General features: G+C 42.5%; 1 protein-coding gene across 1 annotated transcript in view; it reads left to right on the top strand.

The window, feature by feature from the left end:
• The window catches only part of PRORP (protein only RNase P catalytic subunit), a 156,143-nt gene extending 152,749 nt beyond the window's left edge, over window positions 1-3,394 (top strand). Inside the window, exons 7-8 of the mRNA XM_028507312.2 lie at window positions 1,501-1,696; window positions 3,078-3,394. Coding sequence (XP_028363113.1) covers window positions 1,501-1,696; window positions 3,078-3,209 — 328 coding nt within the window. The 3' untranslated portion in view covers window positions 3,210-3,394. The remainder of the gene's footprint in view (window positions 1-1,500; window positions 1,697-3,077) is intronic.
• The last annotated feature ends 18,579 nt before the right edge of the window (window positions 3,395-21,973 follow it).

Here is a 21,973-nt window from a genome sequence, read left to right as displayed (position 1 = left end):
TGGCTCTTGATACATGAAGCAAGAGACTAACCCCCCATTCAGATGCCAAACTAAATCCCTTTTCCATTAGCTAAGTTCACTTATTTATTTATGGGGTGAGGCATGCCTCCATTTCTCTGAGTAGAAGACGATAATAATGATCCCCATGTCACCACGTTAGGCAGTACTGGGTAGACATTGGGAGTGCAGGCTTGGGAATGAGTCTACCCAGCTTCAGATCATGGCCCTGCCACGTCCTGTCTGGGAAGGCATTTCCCGTCTCTGTGTCTTCTTTTCTTCCCATGTAAGCTTTATAGGGATGCTGTACAGTGAGATAATACTTGTAAATAGTACATGTAAAACTCTTGGCACAGCCCAAGTACATGGAACGCATACATGTTAATTGCTGTCATCATCATTATTATTTCTCTTTGGTGGAAGAATTAGATAAATTCAAAGTATTATAACCAAAAACTAACTCTTTGTAAAATGGTTTTGTGCTTTATTTGGGATCTGTATTTATTGTATCCACTGATGTTCAAACCCATTTGTAAAGATTGATTCAGTGGCCTTTTATGGCTTTGGATTTGAATATTAAATTTTTAACATTAATTCTATTTTCCATCAATATGCCAAAGAAACCTTTTCATATGCACACGAGAGAGAATAGTATAGTGAATCCACATAACTAACTGCCACCCAGCTCCAAAAATTACCATCATTTGCTAATCTCATTTTATATAACCTCCACATTTTTTTCTTTCCCCTTCTCTTTTTCCTGGAGACTTTTAAGGCAGATTTCAGTCATTTTATCAATTCACTTGAAATACTTCAGTATAAGGTAAAATATGGTCCTACTCTGGGCCATTTGGATCAAATTATAAGTTTATAGCACATATTGCAGCCAGACTCCCCTGAGCCAAGGTAGCTACACTGTTTTTACAGCACAAGCACCAGAGTGGCAAGTGCTGAAGTTGAGGGTCCGTTGGAGACTCTGAGTGGCTGGTTCTTCTCCAAGCAGGAGACGCCTTCAGGCTACCTAGAAGCTGCCTTGAGAGATCCAGTTTCGGCTTTGAGGGCAGCCTGTTATTTTTGGAGGCTTGCAAGAAAGTGTCATCCTGCCCTATGAGTATTATGAATGTTCCAGACTTTGAGTGAGGAAAGGGGTGGGGTGCTTTGTGGTGGATGAGGCAAATGAGAAAAATGCCCTGGGTACACAGAGAAGCAACTTTTGAATGTGAAGAGAGGATTACTGTTGTAGTCCTTCATTTTAGCGGGACAGTCCAGTTGAACAGTGAAGAGTCCCAAGCAGCATTCCCTTCCCCTTACCTTCCATCTGTGTCCTAGATACTGTTGCCTCCCAGCTAAAGTAGTTCCTAAGTATCACTGAGGTCATGTCAGTTAAGAACGCAGAGCACCTCTGAGCAAAGGAGGGTAAGAGGGAAAAAGCATGGTGAAGAGTGCTCTCCTCTGCCTCCTCGAGGGTGTGCTTGATCGTGTCCTTTCTTGTGCCTGACTCAGCTCCGAAGACGATCCGTTCCTTCTCTACGCCACCCTGCACTCAGGGCACCACTGCAAGTTTATCACAAAGGATCTGCTGCGGGACCATAAGGCCTGTCTCGCTGATGCCAAGACCCAGCGCCTGTTCTTTAAGTGGCAACAGGGACATCAGCTGGCGATTACTAACAGGTTTCCAGGATCAAAAATAACCTTTCAGGTATGTCATCTGTCCTCTACATAATGTCAACAGAGTCCAGCACCTAGTACAAAAGTGGCATGATCAAAGAATGTTGCAGCTTGTTGAAGGTTCTAAGTGCTTTATTTTTCTCAGTTTTAGTTTAGAATTAGCTATTTCCTGGAAACAGAAAGTCTGCCAGAGCAAAAGTTTTTATAAGCCAACCCCACATTAATTGACATATTGCAAACACCTGGTATGTCATCAACTATGGCTTCAATTATGTTATTAATTGCAAATGTTGCATATGGTTTTTATTTTTTCTATTTATTTGCAAGAACACAAAATTGTTTATCCCTATGGTTAGTCATACTTCTACTTTTGCTAAGTAGCTCCACGGTCCCGTTTCATCCACTTCTGCAGCATGGTCTCAGTGGAATTCTCCTTTGATTCTGGTATCTATCTTTAAATACAGGGTGACCCTTGTGTGAAAGCAAAGGGAGGAAATCCAAAAGCAAGTTATTACAGAAAAATACACTAGCCAATGGTAAATATGGTCTAATGGTCAAAAATATACAAAACTAACTTATAGGAAATATAGCATCAGATGATACCACAGAAATGCAGTCAGCCGAATCAAAACTGAGGGAAACAATGTGGGGCAGCCGATCTGGTTCCCTCAACAACAGAGGACCGCAAAAGTAATAGAGATGGGAGGGTAAGCTTTAGATTAAAGGAGAATTGAGAGAGAATTCAACTAGTCACAATGTGATAACCTTATTTCAACCCCTATTCAAACAAACTATAAAATATATGTACACACATATTAACTGGAAATGTAAACAAAAAAATTGATGTTAAGGAATTATTAATTCTCAAGTTGTAATAATGGTATTATATTTACAAAGTAAGTTTTATATTTTAGAGGTACGTACTGAATTACAGAAGAAATGATATATCTGAAGTTTTCATCAAAACAATCTTGGGCGGGGGAGGATGGAGGCAGAGTAGAGGAAGTGGGTGGGTGAAATAAAATTAACCTTGAGTTGATCATTGTTAAAGCTGGTTGATGGATACATGGGGTGCATTATACTACCAATATTTCTCTATTTTTGTGCATTTGAGTTTTTCTCTGTCATGTACAAAACTGAAAAAGGCAACGGTGGGCATACTGTGTGGTGTGTTTGTGTGTGTGTGCCTACACAGAGTCCTTAACCTGAAACATGAAGACTCTCTAAGAAAAGGAGATCCCAGCACTAGGGTTCGTTTTTACAGAGCTAGCTGCTTTTTGGAAATCCATTGCTAAGTAAGACAGAGAATATGTCTCTGAGGCAGACTGAGAAGTTGTCAGAAAAAAAAGGGAAATGTCCGGGCACCCCTTTCGTGTTGTTCTCAGAGTTTGCTTCCCTTTGTAATTCCACAGCATAGTCTCAGCTATGACACGGTGGTGCAGACAACTGGGGACTCGTGGCACATACCATATGATGAAGACCTGGTGGAAAGATATTCCTATGAAGTGCCAACCAAATGGCTGTGCCTTCACCGAAGGACATAAAGGCTCGTACCCCTCTGCTAACGTCGTGTCTGGGCGCCCTCCCGTTGGCATTGGAGCTCTTAGGTTGACACCTATTTAGGTCATTGCCTCTGCCCTGTTCAATCAGGCTTTCCTGTTTGGTTCCATTGGTTTGTATGTCAACAAATTGATTTTTTAATTAAATGTGTTATAGTATCTTTTCATAAGCAGTTGCATTTTTTCCCCTAAACATTTTTTTTTTTGAGGCTTAACCAGAGTTAGGGAACTCAGTGCAGAATGAAGTCCACATTTCTCTTACTGAGCTGTCTATCTTCACTTACATACTTGGGACACAGGTGCTTCTCAGATTCATTTTGCTACTCCGGACCTCACTTTCCACCAACAGGAGAACCAATCCATGTGGCCCTGGGTCGTTACTAAATTCCTTCTCCCATTCTGATACCATCTCATCCTCTACATATTCTCTCTTACCCAGAGTCAGTCACCTGTGGTCCTCTCTGATAAACTGGCAAGATATTAAAGGCTTGTTAGCAACTCTTACTTATCACCCAACTATTTGGGTTCAAGGAAAGGGGGATAGTTCCTTCTTTTACATTGTGATCTTCTTCTTTATTATATAATGCCGTTTCTAAATTGGCTCCACATTTTGTGAACACGATTAATTCCATCATCACTTGGCTATGAGGGCTTCTGAAAGTATGTGTAACTGAACGCAGGTCCTGCTGCCTGCCGCTCCGAAAGCCAGTACTCGAGAGGCAGGTGCTGACGTAAAGGAAGGTGGTTTATTTCCAGACGCTGGCCACCTGGAAGATGGGGGACTCATGACTCGAAACCCATCTCCACCTGTCATTGGAGGCAGAGGTTTCTTAGAAGGAGGGAGAGGGGAACAGAACAAAGAGATCAGGGCAGGGGTTGAAAAGTTCCCCATGTGCTGATGAGCACAGTCTATTCCAACAAGGCAAGTGATGGACCCGTATGCAGCATGCGGTTTACTCACCATGGATTCACATCATCATGGCTTCATGTCGTCCTGGCTCCAGGGAGGAAGGTCGGCAAATCTCCTGGAGCTGGGATGCTTGAAGAGTAGAGTCTGTATCTTTTGAAACTAGTTCCTAGGATTCTTATAAAAACATGCCATTCATCTATAAGCCACATATTAGTCAGAGTCAGCACTTAGAGAAACAATGTCAAAAGAGTGGTGGGGTGGGCTACAATTTCCCACCATTACAGTTTTCTACTGTTACATATATAGCTTTTTCCCATTTAATTAAGTTTGACTTAGTTTAACTAAGTGATTCAGTTTTAATAGTTGCTTCTGTTTTCCCCCTTTGCTAGCCAGCTAATATGTCACCGGGCCTTGATTTTAGCTGAAAATATTCATATCCGTAGCACTCTTATGATAGCTATTTCCTTACTCCCACATACTGTATGATTTAATATTTAAGAACAGACAAAACCAATCTGTGGTGATAAAAATCAGAATAGTAGTTGCCTGCAAAAAGGGGCACAAGAGAACCTTCTGGGGGTGATGGGACCTTCTGGGTGATGATAGCACAAATGTATATATTACATTAGTCAAAATTCATCACACTAAACACTTAAAGTTAATGCATTTACAACAGTGTGCCTCAGAAAATTATCTTAGCATAAGAAAATAATTATTACATGAAAACATATACATGGATATAAGTAGGATGTGTCTTATGGACAGAGACAATCCAGGATAAACAGGAGGGGATGTTTCATCTCCTTAACCATTCACTGGAGTCAGCATTTCTGCACACCTAACGAGCTCTCCATGCAAGTAGCTGCCAAACTGAGAGCATTCAAAGGTCCTGAGAATCAGAAGCTCTCATAAATCCAATCTGTTTGTTTTCTGAATTTCATAAACTACATACTTAGAAAATTGTGCTTTCAGTCAACTAAACTTTTTTAAAGGAAGTCTCCTAATTTTAAGAAAAATTTAAAACAAAAAAGCATTTGTTAAATAATCTTGTCTAGCGCTGGCTGGTGTGGCTCAGTGGATTGAGCACCAGCCTGTGAACCAAAAGGTCACCAGTTCACTTCCCAGTCAGGGCACATGCCTGGGCTGTGAGCCAGGTCCCCAGTTGGGGGCATGTGAGAGGCAACCAATTGATGTGTCTCTCACACATTGATGTTTCTCTCCCTCTCTTTCCCCTTCCCTTTCCCTCTCTCTAAAAATAAATAAAATCTTTAAAAAATAATAATCTTGTTTAAAAGCCTAATGCATGTCTCTCACAAGGAACACATAGAGATGGGGGAGAATACAAAAAAGAAGCTAGAGCTTTAGAGCAGGAATGAACCTTGCAGAACACGAAGTCCAACAGTAAGGAGCGTTTTCTAGAGGAAGAACAGAACAGAAAGATGGAAGGCTTCCCTGGATCCCACAGCTAGTTAGTGGAGACATTTCAACCAGAACCCACCTCCTATATTGATTTAGGCTAGAGTAGTTCACAGAAACTCAGAGAGGCTGAGTGGCAGAGCATGCAGTATTTACATTTAGAAACTTTGTTAGCCAGATAAGGAGTCAGGGGGATGAGAGGGAGGGAGTGAGGAGCACCTCTCGAAGGGCCCACATTTCCAGAATGGCCCTCAATGTAGAAAATTGCAGTAGAAAAGTTACATTATTTTTGAACCCTTTAATAGCTTTCAAAAACAAAACACTAATTTCTGCCTGAGGAAAATTAAGGTGCATCTGTTCTTTGTCCAGGGTGGGAGGAAGGATGCTAGGACCACTGGAGTAGATCTCATACAGGACTCTGGGGAGTGCAGGGATTCTCTGAATGAAGTCAGCTTGTACCAAACACGGAGGCTGCCTTTTTGTATTCTGGTCACCTGAGTGAAAAAAGCTATCTGTCACGCAAGGTCCAAGACACAGTGGAAAGAAGAAATTCTTTAAAAAGCTGTCCTGAGGATTAGATAGTGTCCTTAAAATCAGCCATAAACAATGACAGTTTTGAAAGGGCACTGACTCTTCCACTGAAAAATATTTCCAAAGTGCTTTGTGCTGCCATCTGTCATGCTCCTGAATGTATTTCCTCCTGCTGCTCCTAGGCCCAATAAAGAGAAAATCTCAAAGGAGAAGCGTGAGTTTGTTCTCTCAGGTACGTTGGGACCACCTCACGTCAGAGGCTTTGTTCTTCACTTGAAGCTAACTTTTCCAGTTTGCACTTAAATATAATCAGTACTCCCTTGGTCCTGCAGCAGGTTTCTAAGTTTTAAAAAAACTGTCTGAAGGCCCTGGCCAGGTGGCTGAGTTGGCTGGAGCATCGTCCTGGGTACCAACAGGTACAGGTTCAATGCTCGGTCAGGGCACATACCTAGGTTGCTGGTTGGATTCCCTGGTTGGGACACATGTGAGAGACAACTGATCAATAATGTTTCTCTCTCACATCGATATTTCTCCCTCTCCCTTCTTCTCTCTAAAATCCAGTAAAAAAAAAAACAACAACATATCCTTGTGTGAGGATTAAAAACAAACACAGTGTCCTAAGGTACTATGAAATGCACCGCATTTGTTCACGTTAGACTTCTTTTTCCTCAATCATTGCATTCTCAATCAGGCGTGGAAAGGAAGGCTATGTTGTGCAGGCACCTGGATTCTGGTCCATCATGGCAAGTCTTACCTTCATTTGCTAAAAATCAGAATTATTGAGGTAATTGAGGGCAAAGCTACATAGGACTCAGATCTGGTGTTTTGCCCATGCTTAAGCAATTTGGAATTCACAGATTGAAAGACATCTAAGGGAGCCCTTGGTGGAATGACTGGGAGCATAAGGACACAGGCCACTGTGATGGGATGGTAGGCCTTAGATTTGGGCATGCTTTCCGGGATAGAACTTAAGCAGAGAGAGTTCTTGGCAAGAAGGCTGCTGGAGCCTCCTGTGGCCACAGGGTGAGAGTAGGGTTGTCAGATAAATTTGAATTTCAGGTAAATAACAATTTTTCAGTATAAACATGTCCCAAGTATTATAGGGATATAAGCTAAAAATATTCAGTGTCTATCTGAAATTCACATTTAACTGGGCATCCTATATTTTTATTTGCTAAATCTGGCAACCTAGGTGGGAATTACATGGAAGGGGGAGGGGTAGTGGGAAGTGGAGCATCAAATAGCCCAGCAGCCCCACAGGAAGCAGGAGGGGAGCAAGGGTAGGGAAAGAAGGGAGTGGGGAGAAAGGAGAGAAGACTAGCTTTTTCCTACTTTGTCCCAGTCAATGAAAAGCAGTCTTCTTGCATCTATACTATATAAATGAAGGGATTTCCGCTCCGACATAAGAGATCTACTAAGAGGAAACCATAGAAAACAGTGGAATGAAAGAAAACAGGAAACAGGGACACCAGAGAGTATATATAGTAAATCTTGAGAAAGATCTTTAATTTTCTCTCTTTTTATCCTCATCTGAAGATATGCTCATTGATTTTAGAGAGGGAGAATGGAAGAGAAACACCAGTGTGAGACAGAAACAGATCGGTAAACTCTGTATGCACTCTGACCCAGACCAGACCTGCAGCCCAGGAAAGTGCCCTGACCAGGAATTGAACTCTTAACCTTTCATTTTGCTGAATGATGTCCAACCAAGTCACACCAGCTAGGTCTTTAATTTTCTCTCGTCATGTCTATTTTATGGTGTTTCAAGATTCTCTTGAAGCCCTCTCTCCGCAAGTTTGTTCTTTGTTGACAATATTTAATCTGATGGGTGTTTCCAGAGACTACATAAACAACTAGCTTTCAACCGGGAATTGAAATAAACAGGAAGACAATTATCTAGTTACTGATGGCAGCTAAAAATAGTTTTGCTACCAGAGTACTCTCAAAGTACACTGTTACCAAAAAGATTACAGTATTAAGATAACCATGATAATTTGTTGTAGATAGCAGTGACATATGAAGGGTTTTTTTGTAGCTTCTGACAAGAAATCTCATGTAGAGAATTTGTTTCAACCACATTAAAATGACTACCCCAGTCATCTCTTCAGTGTTAGTTAAATCCAACCCAAGAAGCGAATATTTGGGTAATCATAGTAGGTGGTAAAGACATAGGTTCATTTTAAAGAGACCCCACCTCTGTTACTCTCAGCTGGACTAGAACATTACCAGGTATCAAGTTCAGTTCACATCTACTTTTTTTTTTTTTAAGATTTAAGTTATTCACTTTAGAGAGGGGAAGGGAGGGAGAAAGAGGGAGAGAAACACCAGTGTGTGGTTGCCTCTCATGCGGCCCCCACCAGGGACCTGGCCTGCAACCCAGGCATGTGCCTTCACTAGGAATCGAACTGCAGCCAGGGCCACATCTACTTTTATTTAAAGTCCATTATTAAAACATGTTTCTCATGCTTTCTCTGACTGCATCAGAACACAGAATGTCAGTTTCCATCAGAATTCACTGACAACTTTGCTCTTCCTGTGGCTCTCGGGGGGCAGAGTGGTATCCTAGGAGAACAGAATGGGGCCTCCACCTCCATGAAAACAGGTTCCTTTGGCAGTGGTTATGGCAGGTCTTTCAAAAGGTAAGTCCCTTGTGCATACTTGTTGCTTAAGACATACTCTTGTACTCTACTGGTAATTCTTTAAAAATGAACTGGTTCTGTATTTTCTTCCCCTTTTCAATGACCTTGTCCTAGACTCCAAAGTTGCATTTTTGTTCTATCCTATGCTCCAAACCTGAACATTCTGTTGCTATTAAATGTCTACGTATTTGTATGCCTATTACATTATATATATTATATATATTTAAAGATTTATTTATTTTTAGAGAGGGGGAAGGGAGAGAGAAAGAGAGGGAGAGAAACATTGGTGTGTGAGAGATACATCAATCAGTTGCCTCTTGCATGCCCCCTGCTGGGGGCCTGGCCTGCAACCCAGGCATGTGCCCTGACTGGGAGTCAAACCAGCGACTTCTTGGTTCACAGGCTGGTGCTCAATCCACTGAGTCACACCAGCCAGGGCATATATAGATATATGCTTTTTTTTAAAGGATTATCTCTGTAAACTCTTTTGTAGCATTTTTTTACCCAACAGAAAATGAAAGCTACCCCTTGTTCTTAGTAGTCTTCTACCACTTCTTCCCAGTGTGCTGGCATCATAATGTAAATTCATGAAGAGGGGCAGCCAGGTGCAGCTAGCGCATTGCTGTGTACCAGAAAACATTATTCGCATACGCACAAACAACTCCTCAAGGCTTCCTTGTGTTCAAAAGGAAATTTGTGTTCTAGAAAGCTATCCCTCCAATAGTATTGGCTCAAATTAAGGGTCATGTCCTTTGGCACTTAGTCCTGTTCTGGAAGAAGTGGTCAAATCCTTGAAGAAACGGGTCTTTTCCAAGTCAGGCCCTCTGAGTTGGAGAACTCCTAAAGAACTATACTCTGTCTGGTCAGACCCATTTTTTGAAGAGACACTCTCAGGAAGAACTGCCACTTTACACAGATAGAGTTTTTCTTTTTAAAAACACATCACGCGTCTCTTGTTTGTTAACATAACAGGAAAGTTTATGTGAGGGAAGCAGTATTGAACAGTTTGTGCCTTATGATTGTTGATTGTTTTTTTCCTTCCACTCCCACTACCATTATCCACAGAGGTTTCAACATTTCCATACTCTGGTCTCATTTTTTCTTCTTAAACTGCTGGGTTTTGGGTCTCTGTGAAATAGCCAACCTGGACATTTGAAATTACTGAAAAATGCTCCATTTTCAGTTCAAACTTTCATATTGACCACAGCCTCCTTACCCACCCCTCTCTTTTATCCCACCCTCCAGCTCCTGGGCCTGCTTTAGGCCCGTCCTTTCCTCCCCGGAATCCCTCTGCTGTCCCTCCCCATTTGGCTTCACTCACCTTCCTCCCTCTCCACCCCACTCGCACTGCATTCATCTCAGGGGTGGCTTCACTAACACTGCACATTCACTTTGCTGCTGTGCTGTCCATCTTAACAATTCTAAACCCAGTCTTGGGTAGCCCCAGACCACTGCACTGCCCGCACTCCTGTGCACGGTACTATTGCTAGAGAAGTCATAAAGTTGCGCTCTGAGAACTGCACTCCCGTGTGAGGCCCTCTTAGTCGCCTTTTGAATCCCCGTTAATTCCTGAAGGACCTCTCCTAGCTTTTGCAATTTTCACTTGAAAAGTAGCTCATCCCCTGAAACCTCCATTTCCTTTTCTGTAAAGTGGGAAAGATGGTTTAGAGGAAGAGTCTCACACTTTAGTGGATGTCAAGTCAACCTGGGATCTTGTTTAAAATGCTGATTCTGGTTCAGGTCTGGTGTGCCTGATGATTTCAATGCTGTAGACCATATTTTGAGTAGCCTCAAATAAGCTGCAAGGTTATTTAAAAATACTAATAATAGACTTCTGGTCAAGATGGTGGCACGGGCAGACATGGCTTGCCTTTTCATACAACCACATCACAATTACAACTAAAATATAGAACAACCAACACTCAGAACAACCAGGAACATCAGAAATTGAGCTGAATCAAGTCTGGCAACTACAAAACAAGTTGAGTGGCAGTCTGATAACTATAAAATTAAAGAAACCACATCCATCCCGACTGGCAGGAAGGGGTGCAGACGTGGAACAGGCTGGTCCCACACCCACAAGTGGTGGATAAAAATTTATGAGGGATATTTCGGGTCCCAGACCCACACCAGGCCCTCAGGCCTTCCACCCAGGATTCCAGTGCCAGGAACGTAAGTCTCTACAACTGCTGCCTGCAAAAACCAGCAGGAATTGAGTTGGTTGAAGAAACTTCTGGATCCCCAAGCAGTTCGTCTTAAAGAACCACCTACTCACACTCACTCCCTCTGAGCTCCAGCACTACAGTAGCATCTTAAAAGGCACCATTGGTATAAAGAAAGAAACTGAAGTCTCTGGCATCAAAGCGAGCAGAGGCCATTGCCCATTTTCTAAACCTTCCCCCCACAGCCAGCAAGCTGGTGCCATACCTGAGACTCCATCAACCTGGCTAACACGTATGACTGACTGGCCTTGGAGATTCCCAGAGACTGCCCCACCCAACCTATGGGCCCACCCAAGCTGCTTTTCCATTCCAATGGCTGGTCTTGACTCCTAAATCCTATCAAACAAGTAACAGCTGGCTTCATTGAGCTTTAGCAGCTGCCAGATTAGATTCACAGCTTGGCTTCGCCTGGGAATCTCCATGCTCAGCACAAGTCTCAGATTGCTTTACAGCTCAGGCAGGGTGGCCCCAGGCAAAACACCTTGGCCTGCACCATCCTGGAAACCCCCAGGCCAGCGCACCCAGTGGATAGCTACCAACGATGTCGGAGCACCATCACTCTGCCCATGCATAGCTGATCCTCTACAGACAAGGAGATTGGTAGTCAGTGGTCACAGCCATTCCTTGTGAAACCATAGAAGCCGGAATTCATGCTGCCGGTCACCTATCAGACCCCAAATGCAGAGACAGGGATTGAGTCTTTTTTGATGCTTTATTCAGATGGTTGGTGATGTGAGTGGGTTTGTACCCTAATAGACCATCTTAAATTCCATTTTAAACCAACACTTTTATAAGGAGAAGAAAAGTATAAGGAGTTTGGAATTAAGGGGAAATTTTAAACAGATAGAAAGCTGTAGCATTCTTTCATCTGTGTCCTGGGTGGTGGTCTTTACCTGTGTCCCGGGAGGTGGGGGTCTCACCCTGGAGCACAATGGCTCATGTACCATTTTGATTGCTTGCAGTCCTCCTGACGCACAAAGGTGGAACTGCTAAAGGTCTCCTGGAGTCAGGGTGGGTCATACCTTCAGTTCCTAAAACAATAGTTTTTATATGCATTGATTACTAAGCTTATTAGCTAGTACCTGAAACTAAAATCTTTCCAACATTGGAGTCCCCATCACTTTCACCTGACTGGCCTGGGTAAATTCCTCCCATTGATCTGCCAACAGCAACCAGATCTTAACAACAAGAAGAGGGTTTACTCAGCCCTCACAAAGGGCACACCACAAGTACCCAGCTTGGGTGATAGGGGAGGCTGTGTCACTGGACTCTACAGGACACACCTACTACATTGGGCCACACTACCAAGACACGGAGTCAAAGCAGCTCTGCCTAACACACAGAAACAAATACAGGGAGGCTGCCAGAATGAGGAGACAAAGAAACATGGCCCAGATGAAAGATCAGATCAAAACTCCAGAAAAAACTAAACAAAATGTAGATAAGCAATCTTTCAGATGCAGAGTTCAAAACACTGGTTATAAGGATGCTTAGGGAACTTAGGGAGGACCTCAACAGCATAGAAAAGATCCAGTCAGAAATGAAGGATACACTAATTGAAATAAAGAACAATTTACAGGGAAACAACAGTAGAGTGGATAAAGCCGAGACTCAAATCAATTATCTGGAACATAGGGAAGCAAAAAACAACCATGCAGAACAACAAGAAGTAAAAAGAATCTAACAAAAATGGGAATAGTGTAAACAGCCTCAGGGACAACTTCAAGAGGTCCAACATTCACATCATAGGGATGCCAGAAGGAGAAGAGAAAGCAAGAAATTGGAAAAAAGTCTGAAAAAATAGTGAAAGAAAACTTCCCTGATTTGGTGAAGGAAATAGATGTGCAAGGTCAGGAAGCACAGAGTCACAATTACGATGGATGCAAAGAGGCCCACTCCAAGACACATCATTATTAAAAGGCCAAAGGTTAAAGAAAAAGATAGAATCTTAAAAGCAGCAAGAGAACGGCAGTTACCAGAAGGTTGTCAGATGGGAGGGTGGAAGGGAAGGACGAGTGAAGAAGTGAGGGGATTAAGAAGTGCATATAGGTAGTTACAGAGTAGCCTTGGGGATGTAAAGCACAGACTAGAAAAGGGTGTAGTCAAAGAACTTATACGCGTGACCCACGGACATGAACAATAGTGAGGGAATTGCCTGAGGAAGTAGGGTGTGCTGGGTGGAGGGGGGCAAAGGGGGAAAAGCAGGACAACTGTAATAGCATAATCAATAAAATATAATTTAAAAATAAAGATACTAATATTAATACTAATACTAATACAACACTCATGACTCTAAGTCCTGAGTCATAACCTCATAACCTCATCATTCTCACTCTCAACAGATGACTTACCAGCAACAAAAAGTCATGTGTGATAAGCCTCTTCAGCAAGTTTTGCCCTTTCCAATAACTTTACTATCCTCGCCCTTTTCTTTTCTAGGTCACTTTCCTACCTGCCTCCATACTATCCCTTTTTGATAACTTGGGAACTTGCTCTCTCAGTTAATCCTTTTCTACTGGTTCTTTTTCCATTTCACTACAAATATTGTTAATCTGCTAGCCAGACAAAATCATGCTTCCCTAGGGATAGTTTAGTAGCCAAAGTTCTCAGAGGAAGAAGCCTCTCTACCTCTGGCTTCTTTCTAATTCCACGTTTGTAGCCGAGTATTTCCACCTGGGTAGACTGGACCCACAAACTCAGCCACTTTGAAAACAACTCATCTTTACCCTAACAAAACAACCTCCTACCTTACTTTTTCCTGTTCTCCCCTACCTAATTGTGTTGATTTTTCCTGCAAAATGTCTATTGCAGCCTAGTTTGCAACTCTTGACTACTTTTCCAAAGGAAATAGTACTTTTTTGAAAAGCTTTGTATGTGAAGATATTTACAATATTGTTGATAATGATAAATTGGAAATACCTACATGTTCAAAACAAAGGAAGGAGGAAGTAAATATAATTTTAAGTGTTATAGTGATTAAAATGATGCTTTGTGTTTTGGCATAAATTAAATGAAAAAGCCTATACAAAATGATATGTCTAGTACGATCCCATTTTTGAATATGAAGGAGGGCAGGAAGGAGATACTTGAAGAAAAGTATCTGAAAGAAACATCATCTTATTGATTCCAAATGCTAATAGGTACTTTTGGATGTTGGGATCGTAGATGACTTTTTGCCTTCTTTTCATCTTCCCCACAGTCTGAAATTGTTTTAGTGTGCATAATAGAATGTTAGAGTAGGACTCTCCCTCCCTCAGTCTCCACTGAGGCACAAATACAGAAGATAGCAAGATCCCCAGGTGAATGTGAGGCAGACACCACATATGCAGAATTTACAAAAAGAATAAAGGAAAATATACCTCATGGCTCCTGGCCACTCCACTAGGCCAAAGATATATAAAACTGTCAAAGGAAAGTAAAGGCTAAAGATGTTTCTTTAGAGAGAGCCATTGTCAGACTCCAACTTCCTCGGGTTCCCCCTGACCCCAGGACCCAGGGAAAGATGCCACAGTAGGAGGACTTGGGGCCCCTCCTGCAGCATGGAGGCCCCAGACAGGTGCCTGAGAAAACCGAAGTTTCTGTGCATGGGGCCTGACTCTGCCTGCAAACCTAAAGGATGATTAAGGGCTGATAGAAGGTGTCAGAAAAGGAGGCAGAGAGGGCTGATGCACGGAATTGGTCTCACTGCAGGTTTCCTGAGAGCCAGGTGGAGTCACATGGGTGGGGAGAGAGCTTCCTTAGAATTGTCTTGGGCTGGAGGGGAACTTCTGGATGTCCAGGATTTGAGGAAAAAGCTTCAAGTGGCCACCTACCCATGAAGATAGAGAACCACTGAAGAACTTAGAAAAGTGGCAAGGGAAAGCATCAGCTTTAATCATCTGCCAGGCCTAGAAAGCATTAAGCCACCCACCCCTAACTAACCTCCCCATTCTGGCTCTCTACTGCATGTCCTCCACATTGACTGGGGTGGGGGGTGGGCTAGAAGTGATTAGGGAAGAAAAGCCAACCATACCCCTGTCCCTTTTCCACCGGATGCTTTAGTCTGAAACCAACTTAAGGTGGCAGAGTAGAAATGATACAATGCTTTTTGGAATTTTTATTGTTATAGAACAGAATATTCTAATTATTTTTTAAATTATTCATTGAGAGAGACATCAATTTGTTGTTCCACTTATTTATGCATGCATTCATTGGTTGTTTCTTGTATGTGCCCTGACAGGGGATCGAACCTGCAACCTTGGCATATCAAGGAGGACGCTCTAACCAACTGAGCTACACAGCCAGGACCTCTAATTTCTGAAATGGGACTGCATTTGTTACTTAAAGTGACCACAGCACTGCATAGTATTTAAAGGAATAGAGAAGTAATGGGATGTGCCAGGGTTTTCGTTAGAGGCAAGAAATTACAGGAAGAATGGAGAACAAAAAATCAAATTGTGGTTTTATCAGAATCTCTGTCATGCTTGTTACTAGAACCCAGATGCCCCCTTGTGCCTGCTTCCATCATTTCTTAACCCTACAAAGGTAACCCCTCTTTAGTCTCCTAACAGGATAGATTTCATTTTGCCTGTCTTTGTGCTTTGTATAAATGGAATCATTCAGGATGTACTCTTTTGTGGCTGGCTTCCTTCACTCAACTTCATGTGACGTTCATCCGTATTGTTACAAGTCATTGTATTTCATTAGTTATTGTTATTATACAGTGTTCTATCGTGTGAGTACACCACAATTTATCTGTTCTACTGTTGATGGGCATTTGGATAGCTTCCAGTTTTGTCTTATTACAAAGAGTGCTATGATGAATAGTGTATTATGTTTAATATTGGGGGACAGCTATTGAAAAATCTCTCGCAGATATTCTTTCCTTTCCATCCCTATTACTACTGCCTCAGTTCAGGCCTTCAAAAACTTTCACTGGGACTGTTAGCAATAGCCTCCTGATTGATACTTCTGTCTATAGCTCATCAAATACTGCCACCAGGTTTATCTTCCCAAAGCAGTTTTCAAACAGTGTGCCAGATGAATTTTTAAAGCATGCAATACCTGACTATTTAGTCAGGGGCACGGACTTCTTTTTCCTTAGATTGTCAAATAAAAAAAAAAATGACAACCAACACAATGATAGCCTCTGTTGTGAATGAATCAAAATTATACTTTTGGGGGTCAGATTGGCAAAAAATATGTTTTTGTGTGCCGCAGATTTTTAGTAATTAATTTATGTGTGCCATGAGATGAAAAAGGTTGAAAATCTCAGCCCCAGAGCATAAATCCAATCATGCTGCCCACTGCTTTTCAACCAGAGCCTACAACCTTAGCTTGACATTCAAGTCCTCCTGCCTGCATTTGTCCCCTAACCCAGAACATTTTTGTGTCCTGGTCACAGTAGGCCATTACCATGCCCTAAACACAGGCTTTTCCCCCCTCTGCTTCTTTGTTCGTACCACCCCCATTCCACGTGGCACTGGGATGTCCTCCACACTGCTCCCTACAATGAACGCGCCTGTCGGAGTCCTTGCCTTCTAAGCTGAACTCAGATATATTTCTTCTAGCAAGCAGCTTGCATTCCCTGTGGCCCAAGGTAATTTCCCATCTGCAGCACTTTTTGGGGCCCTGACTTATGTACCATGAGCTGCCTCCTGTTAGCACTGCTTTCGTGCATGTTTCATTTTCCCTACTGAACTCTGGTGGGGACCCCATCTGGTTGTCTCCCAGAGCAGCCAGCCCAGCTTCTTGCCCATAGAAAGAGCTCAGTAAATGTTTGTTGAATTGCTTCAGAGTTGTTTGAAAATGTCTTCCGGATTTTTACCTGATTCCCACTTCTTCTTCGTGAATTCCCCTCTTGCCTGTAGGTGTTTTGTGTGTGCTCTGGCTAGCTCAGGAACATAGTCTTTGGAGTCTGAGGTTTTGACTTATTCTCAGAAAATAATAACTTCTCAATGTCACCTCTACAGTCTTACCCTTAAACTCCCCTGTGTCTTAAATGAATTAAATATTTACTAGGCATCTACTATGTGCATGGCACTATGATAACTGTAATAAAATTTGCTCTGTACCTATAAGATGTAATTCCAGAGTTTTTAATCTTGGAAATATATTATTTTTTTGTTTGTTTTTCTGATAGAATTTTTAAAGATTTTATTTATTTTTAAAGAGAGGGAAAGGGAGGGAGAAGGAAAGAGAAACATTGATGTGTGGTTGCTTCTTGCATGCCCCCTACCAGGGACCTGGCCCACAACCCAGACATGTGCCCTGAATGGGAGCCAAACCAGTGACCCTTTGGTTTGCAGGCCCATGCCCAGTCCACTGAGCTACACCAGCCTGGACTGTTTTTCTGATATTTTTGAATTTTAGTTTTTAATTACAGTTTATGTTCAATATTATTTTGAATTAGTTTCAGGTGTATAGTATAGTAGTTAGACATTCTTATACTTTACAAAGTGTTCCCTTCGATATTTCCAGTACCCACCTGGCACCATACATAGTTATTACAATATTGTTGACTATATTCCCTATGCTGTACTTAATCTTGGAAATGTTTTCGATCTATTGTCTGCAAGTGATATTTGAAACTTGCCTTTGTCTCACTGCTGTGGATGAAATGCAGTCCGGGTGAAGTTGGGGACCTTAGCTCAGGTCCATCGCGTCCTTTCACAGCAAGTAGAAAATAAAACTAGAGCATTCTCTTGCTTTCCCATCGATAAGGGGGTTCTCAAGAACTGGTTCCTAAATAAGTGACTGAAAATATTGGTGATAATGATCAGAAACAGCATTCATTTGCTCTCTCCCATTATCCCCAGAGAACTTGGCTCTTTCTGAGCATCAGAGATGACTTAATTTTGTGGTAAGAAAATAGGAATTAGGGGAAGCCAATTAGGAAACCTCAAGGAAGAGGAAGTATCTCCAGGCTAAAGGGAAGGCTGATGAGTCTTATTTCCTCTCTGTTCTTGACTCACTTTCTTGGTTCCTGGCCAACCTCTGCACCTCCCTCCCTGCATCTGATCAAGGTGTTGGAGTGGGAGTAGGGGCAAGGGTAATAGTGGTGAACAGGGTGAATAAAGTTAAGTCACACTCATAAAGACTCCAAGATGTAGGGAAGCACCATATGTGTGAAAATCTTCTCAGTGAACTATTTGATTCTCCCTGTTCCCATCCCCCCATCCATAGGCATGGGTAAGGCTGCATGATGTATATGGGACAGGGTGGGCAAGAATTGGCTGCTTTCCAAGTTAAGAAAACAGTTTGAGTTTTACTTCCAAACCACAGCAGAGGAAAGTGCAGGTTGGTGCAGTACTTGGTTTCCTTCTGTATTAGGGATAGATGAAAGCAAAATAGCTGACACAGCCAGGCCTCACTCACTAGTGCTCCTTCCTTTCACTGAGAGAAGCTGAGATCAAGTTTACTAGTAGGTGGCTTATTTTCACTACAGTGGTTAATATTTTTTCCCTCTGTATCTTTAAGGTGAAAACAGCACACCTGTTTGGCCATGGTTACCAGGTCATCCATGGCAAGGCTCAAATTCAAATCCAGTGCTTTCAACACTCAGAGCCGGGCCTGACCATATTCAAAACTCAGGCCCCTCCGTTCCCCATCTGACTTTTCACTGGAACATTTGCTGGGCTCTCAAGCTGCAAAGGGTTTCCTGTGTTAGCATGCCTAAGGGGAAGTTGTGTGTTAAAAACCACCAACGGTTAAGCCCCAGCCAGCTGGGGTCTTCCATCACCTCCTCCAGTATTCTGTGGAGACCCATGAGGATTCTCAGTGTCTCTCAAAGTCCAAGGCTTCCAGAAACAGAAGGTTAGTCAGTCAGTTGAGCATTGGCTCTTCATTTAGGGGGAGTTTTGAAAAACAAGAGAAGCATCACAAGTTGTAAGAGGATAATACTGAAGCTGTTTCAGCTAAAAATCAAGGGTAAACAGAAAGCTAAAGGTTTGGGTTCTAAAGAAGGGGTAGTTTTTATTAAATGTCCCTTGGGTGGAGCTGATACAGGTTTATTCCCTTTCAAATCAAAGGACAGCATTATCTTGGGGATGACTGACATAATCCAGGCAGAATTACATTGACTGGTAAGGAACAGATGGAGAAGGGAAATGACAGCCGTGTGACTGCCGTGTTGGTAGACACCGGACTGTACCCACCACTGGTAGCGGAGGGTGAGAGAACCACACTAGATGTTATGGACAAGGGGGCTGGGGAGTGTTGCTTTATTGGAATCTGGACAGGTAAGGGGTTTGAAGGGCTTTTTAGTAGTAACATGACCACTAAGTGCCTCATGTGAGCACACCCCACCCCCCACATTTGGTGCCTCACTTGTCCCTCTCTTTTGCCCATAAATTATAGAACTGGAGTATGGAGAAATCACCCTTTTCTCCTTCCCAGAGACTCATCCAGAATGACATGTAGGCAGCCAACCAAAGCTGCTGGGGTACAGGGAGAACTGCAAGGCCAAATTGGTGTGAGAAAGATAATCACAGGGAAAGATACAAAGGGAGCCAGGTTTTACCCTTAGTCCCCTTTACCCTTAGATGTGGAAGCATCTGATTGGCGAAAGTCTGGCCAGGGAGGTGGGCAAAGCTTTACCTCCCTCCAGCTGTTCACCCAGAGCTGCTACATCCCAAGCTCTGTCCTGGCCACACTTGACCTTTGGGGCCCCTTAACACTGGGTAATCCTAATTTTCCTAAGATACTCTATTACCAGTATTTATGACCAACTCACAGGACATTGTGTTTCAACACCTGCTACTATCACATGGAAACACAGAAAAGCTTTATTTTTGTATTACCTGGCTCACTGAAGCTGTCAGCAGAACATCTTAAGCTAAGGGCTAAATTCTTATCTTGCCTTTAAACGCCATGTCATTCAGCATGTCTGCAGTCACTGGGAATCTACACTGCCACTCTTTGCCTTTGCCTTATGGGTAACCCCTACCTTCCACCTACCTCCACCCCCAGGGGAGAATGTGGGCCTTGCCAAATGGAGGCCCCCAGGAGATTTTCCAAGATTCACGAGATGTCAAGTCATCTCTGAAATTTTTCAAAAAACCAGAAAGTCATACCAAAAAGTCTAACTTGGTGGCCCCACAGAAAGGAAGATCAAACTTTCCATACCGACACAGCAAGTCTGCCCCCATAGGCTTGTGTTCAAGCTGCAGCAGTATTTGTACTCAGCCTTTGGTGAAAGCTCCCCGACCCAAGGGGAAGTCCACCTGGCTGAGTAGTTTAGCCGCTACTTGGCGCCCAGTGGCACATATTCGTGAAATCTGCTTCCAGGGGATTTCCCTTAGCAATGGAATCAGCAAAAGGTTTTGTCTTTCTGAAAGATTTCCCAGAGGAATTAATTTGCTTCTGTGGAAAAATCTGAAATTTTAATATAAAAATCTCTGACCTTTTAGGTTTTTGAGATCTGGATTTCTCATTTAGTCACAAATCTCTTCAAATAAAAAACAACCATAACAGAAAACCCAGAGAGTGAGAATGCACATTCAGGGAATGAACTGAGTACTTACCCTGTGCTAGGCACTGTTTGGCAGTGAGGATGTGCTGGGGAGCAAAACAATTCTAGTCAAGGGGGCAATGGCCACGTCCAGTTCTAACTTTCAGTTTGTGTTTCTATTGAAAATGAGGTCAATTCCTTCCAGGGAATATCCTTAAGAGTATTAAAGTGTTTATAGCATCCAAAATCCTGTGTGTCTTTCAGGGCCCAGCTTAAATGCAACCTCAGTGAGGAATCAGGATTTGTCCAATGTGTGAGATAATTCCCATGGCCTGCAGTGTGGTTTAAAATACCCCCTGGCAGTGACTATGCAGAGGTGCTTGACAGCAACCATGTCTATGTGGGAAGGAAAGGATTTCAGCTATGAAAACATGTGCCCTTTCTTGCTACAGTTTTCAGTTCAATTTAACAGTCGTTTATTGAACTTTAAAAAGCCAAGCTCCGTGCCAGGGGTGACAGGATACAAAGATGAAAAGTACCCAGCCTCTGCCCGGCCAGTCTTTGGTGAAGCCCAGACATGCAACTCTTTAAGTTAAACCATATAATTACCAATGTTTGACCATTTTGACCTACAAAAATGGCCATTTCATTAGGTTCAGGCAACAAAAGACCCAAATTCTATGCACTGGACATTTAGGGACGAAGAGGTCAATTGGAGGATCTGAGCTTCTTAGCTCAGAAGCTGAGAAGAGAAGAGAATGAATGGTATGCACAGGAGGAATCGGGGTGTGGGGAAAATGGGAGTTGGAGGAGTGACATGCAGTGCTGCTCACAGCAGTGCTGTGGGGGGTGGCCTGAGAATGGAAACAGGAGGGTGAAATGGAAGAGAAGGCTGCAAAGATAGGTACAGGTGAACTTGTAGAAAACTGAACATTAAGATAAAGACAATTTTATTCAGTAGCCCAAAGAAATCTACACAGAGAAGCAACCCAATGAGATCTTGCTCAAGACAAATGATTCCAAGAATGTGGATTAATAAGAGACTCTACTGTGCCAGACCAGGCAATCTGCAAAAAGAGTCTAAATTTGGATAGTGGCAGCAGAAATGAAAAGCAGATAGTCATCCTATGGGAATAATGAACAGAATTTGGTAACTGACTAGAAAACAATAACAGCTAATTAATTAGTATTTTAGTATGTGCTAGGTACTCTGCTTAGTGCCTCACTTCCCTTCTCTCATTTAATCCTCACAACAGCCTCCATAAAGTAGATCTCATCCAAATTTAACAGATAAGGGAACCCAGATTTAGGAATGTTGCATGAGGTCACACATGTAGAACTGTCAAAATCGGGATTTAAATTCAGGTTTACATAGAAAAGGATGCATTCCTAACCCCTGGGCTATAAGGGAACCATTCATTCAATAATATTTATCATTTAATATATGCCAGGTATTTTTCAAGTTGCCTGACCTAGACTACTGAACAAAACAAAAGATTCTTGTCCTCATGGAGCTTAGATTGCCAGGGGGGGGGCGGGGGGAGGAACAGTAAACAGTGAACAAAATTATAAATTATATAACAAAAAAAGAAGCAGAAAAA

The sequence above is a fragment of the Phyllostomus discolor genome, chromosome 1, assembly GCF_004126475.2.
Source record: "Phyllostomus discolor isolate MPI-MPIP mPhyDis1 chromosome 1, mPhyDis1.pri.v3, whole genome shotgun sequence".
Classification (NCBI taxonomy): Eukaryota; Metazoa; Chordata; class Mammalia; order Chiroptera; family Phyllostomidae; genus Phyllostomus; species Phyllostomus discolor.
This window is presented reverse-complemented; position numbering and strand designations above follow the sequence as displayed.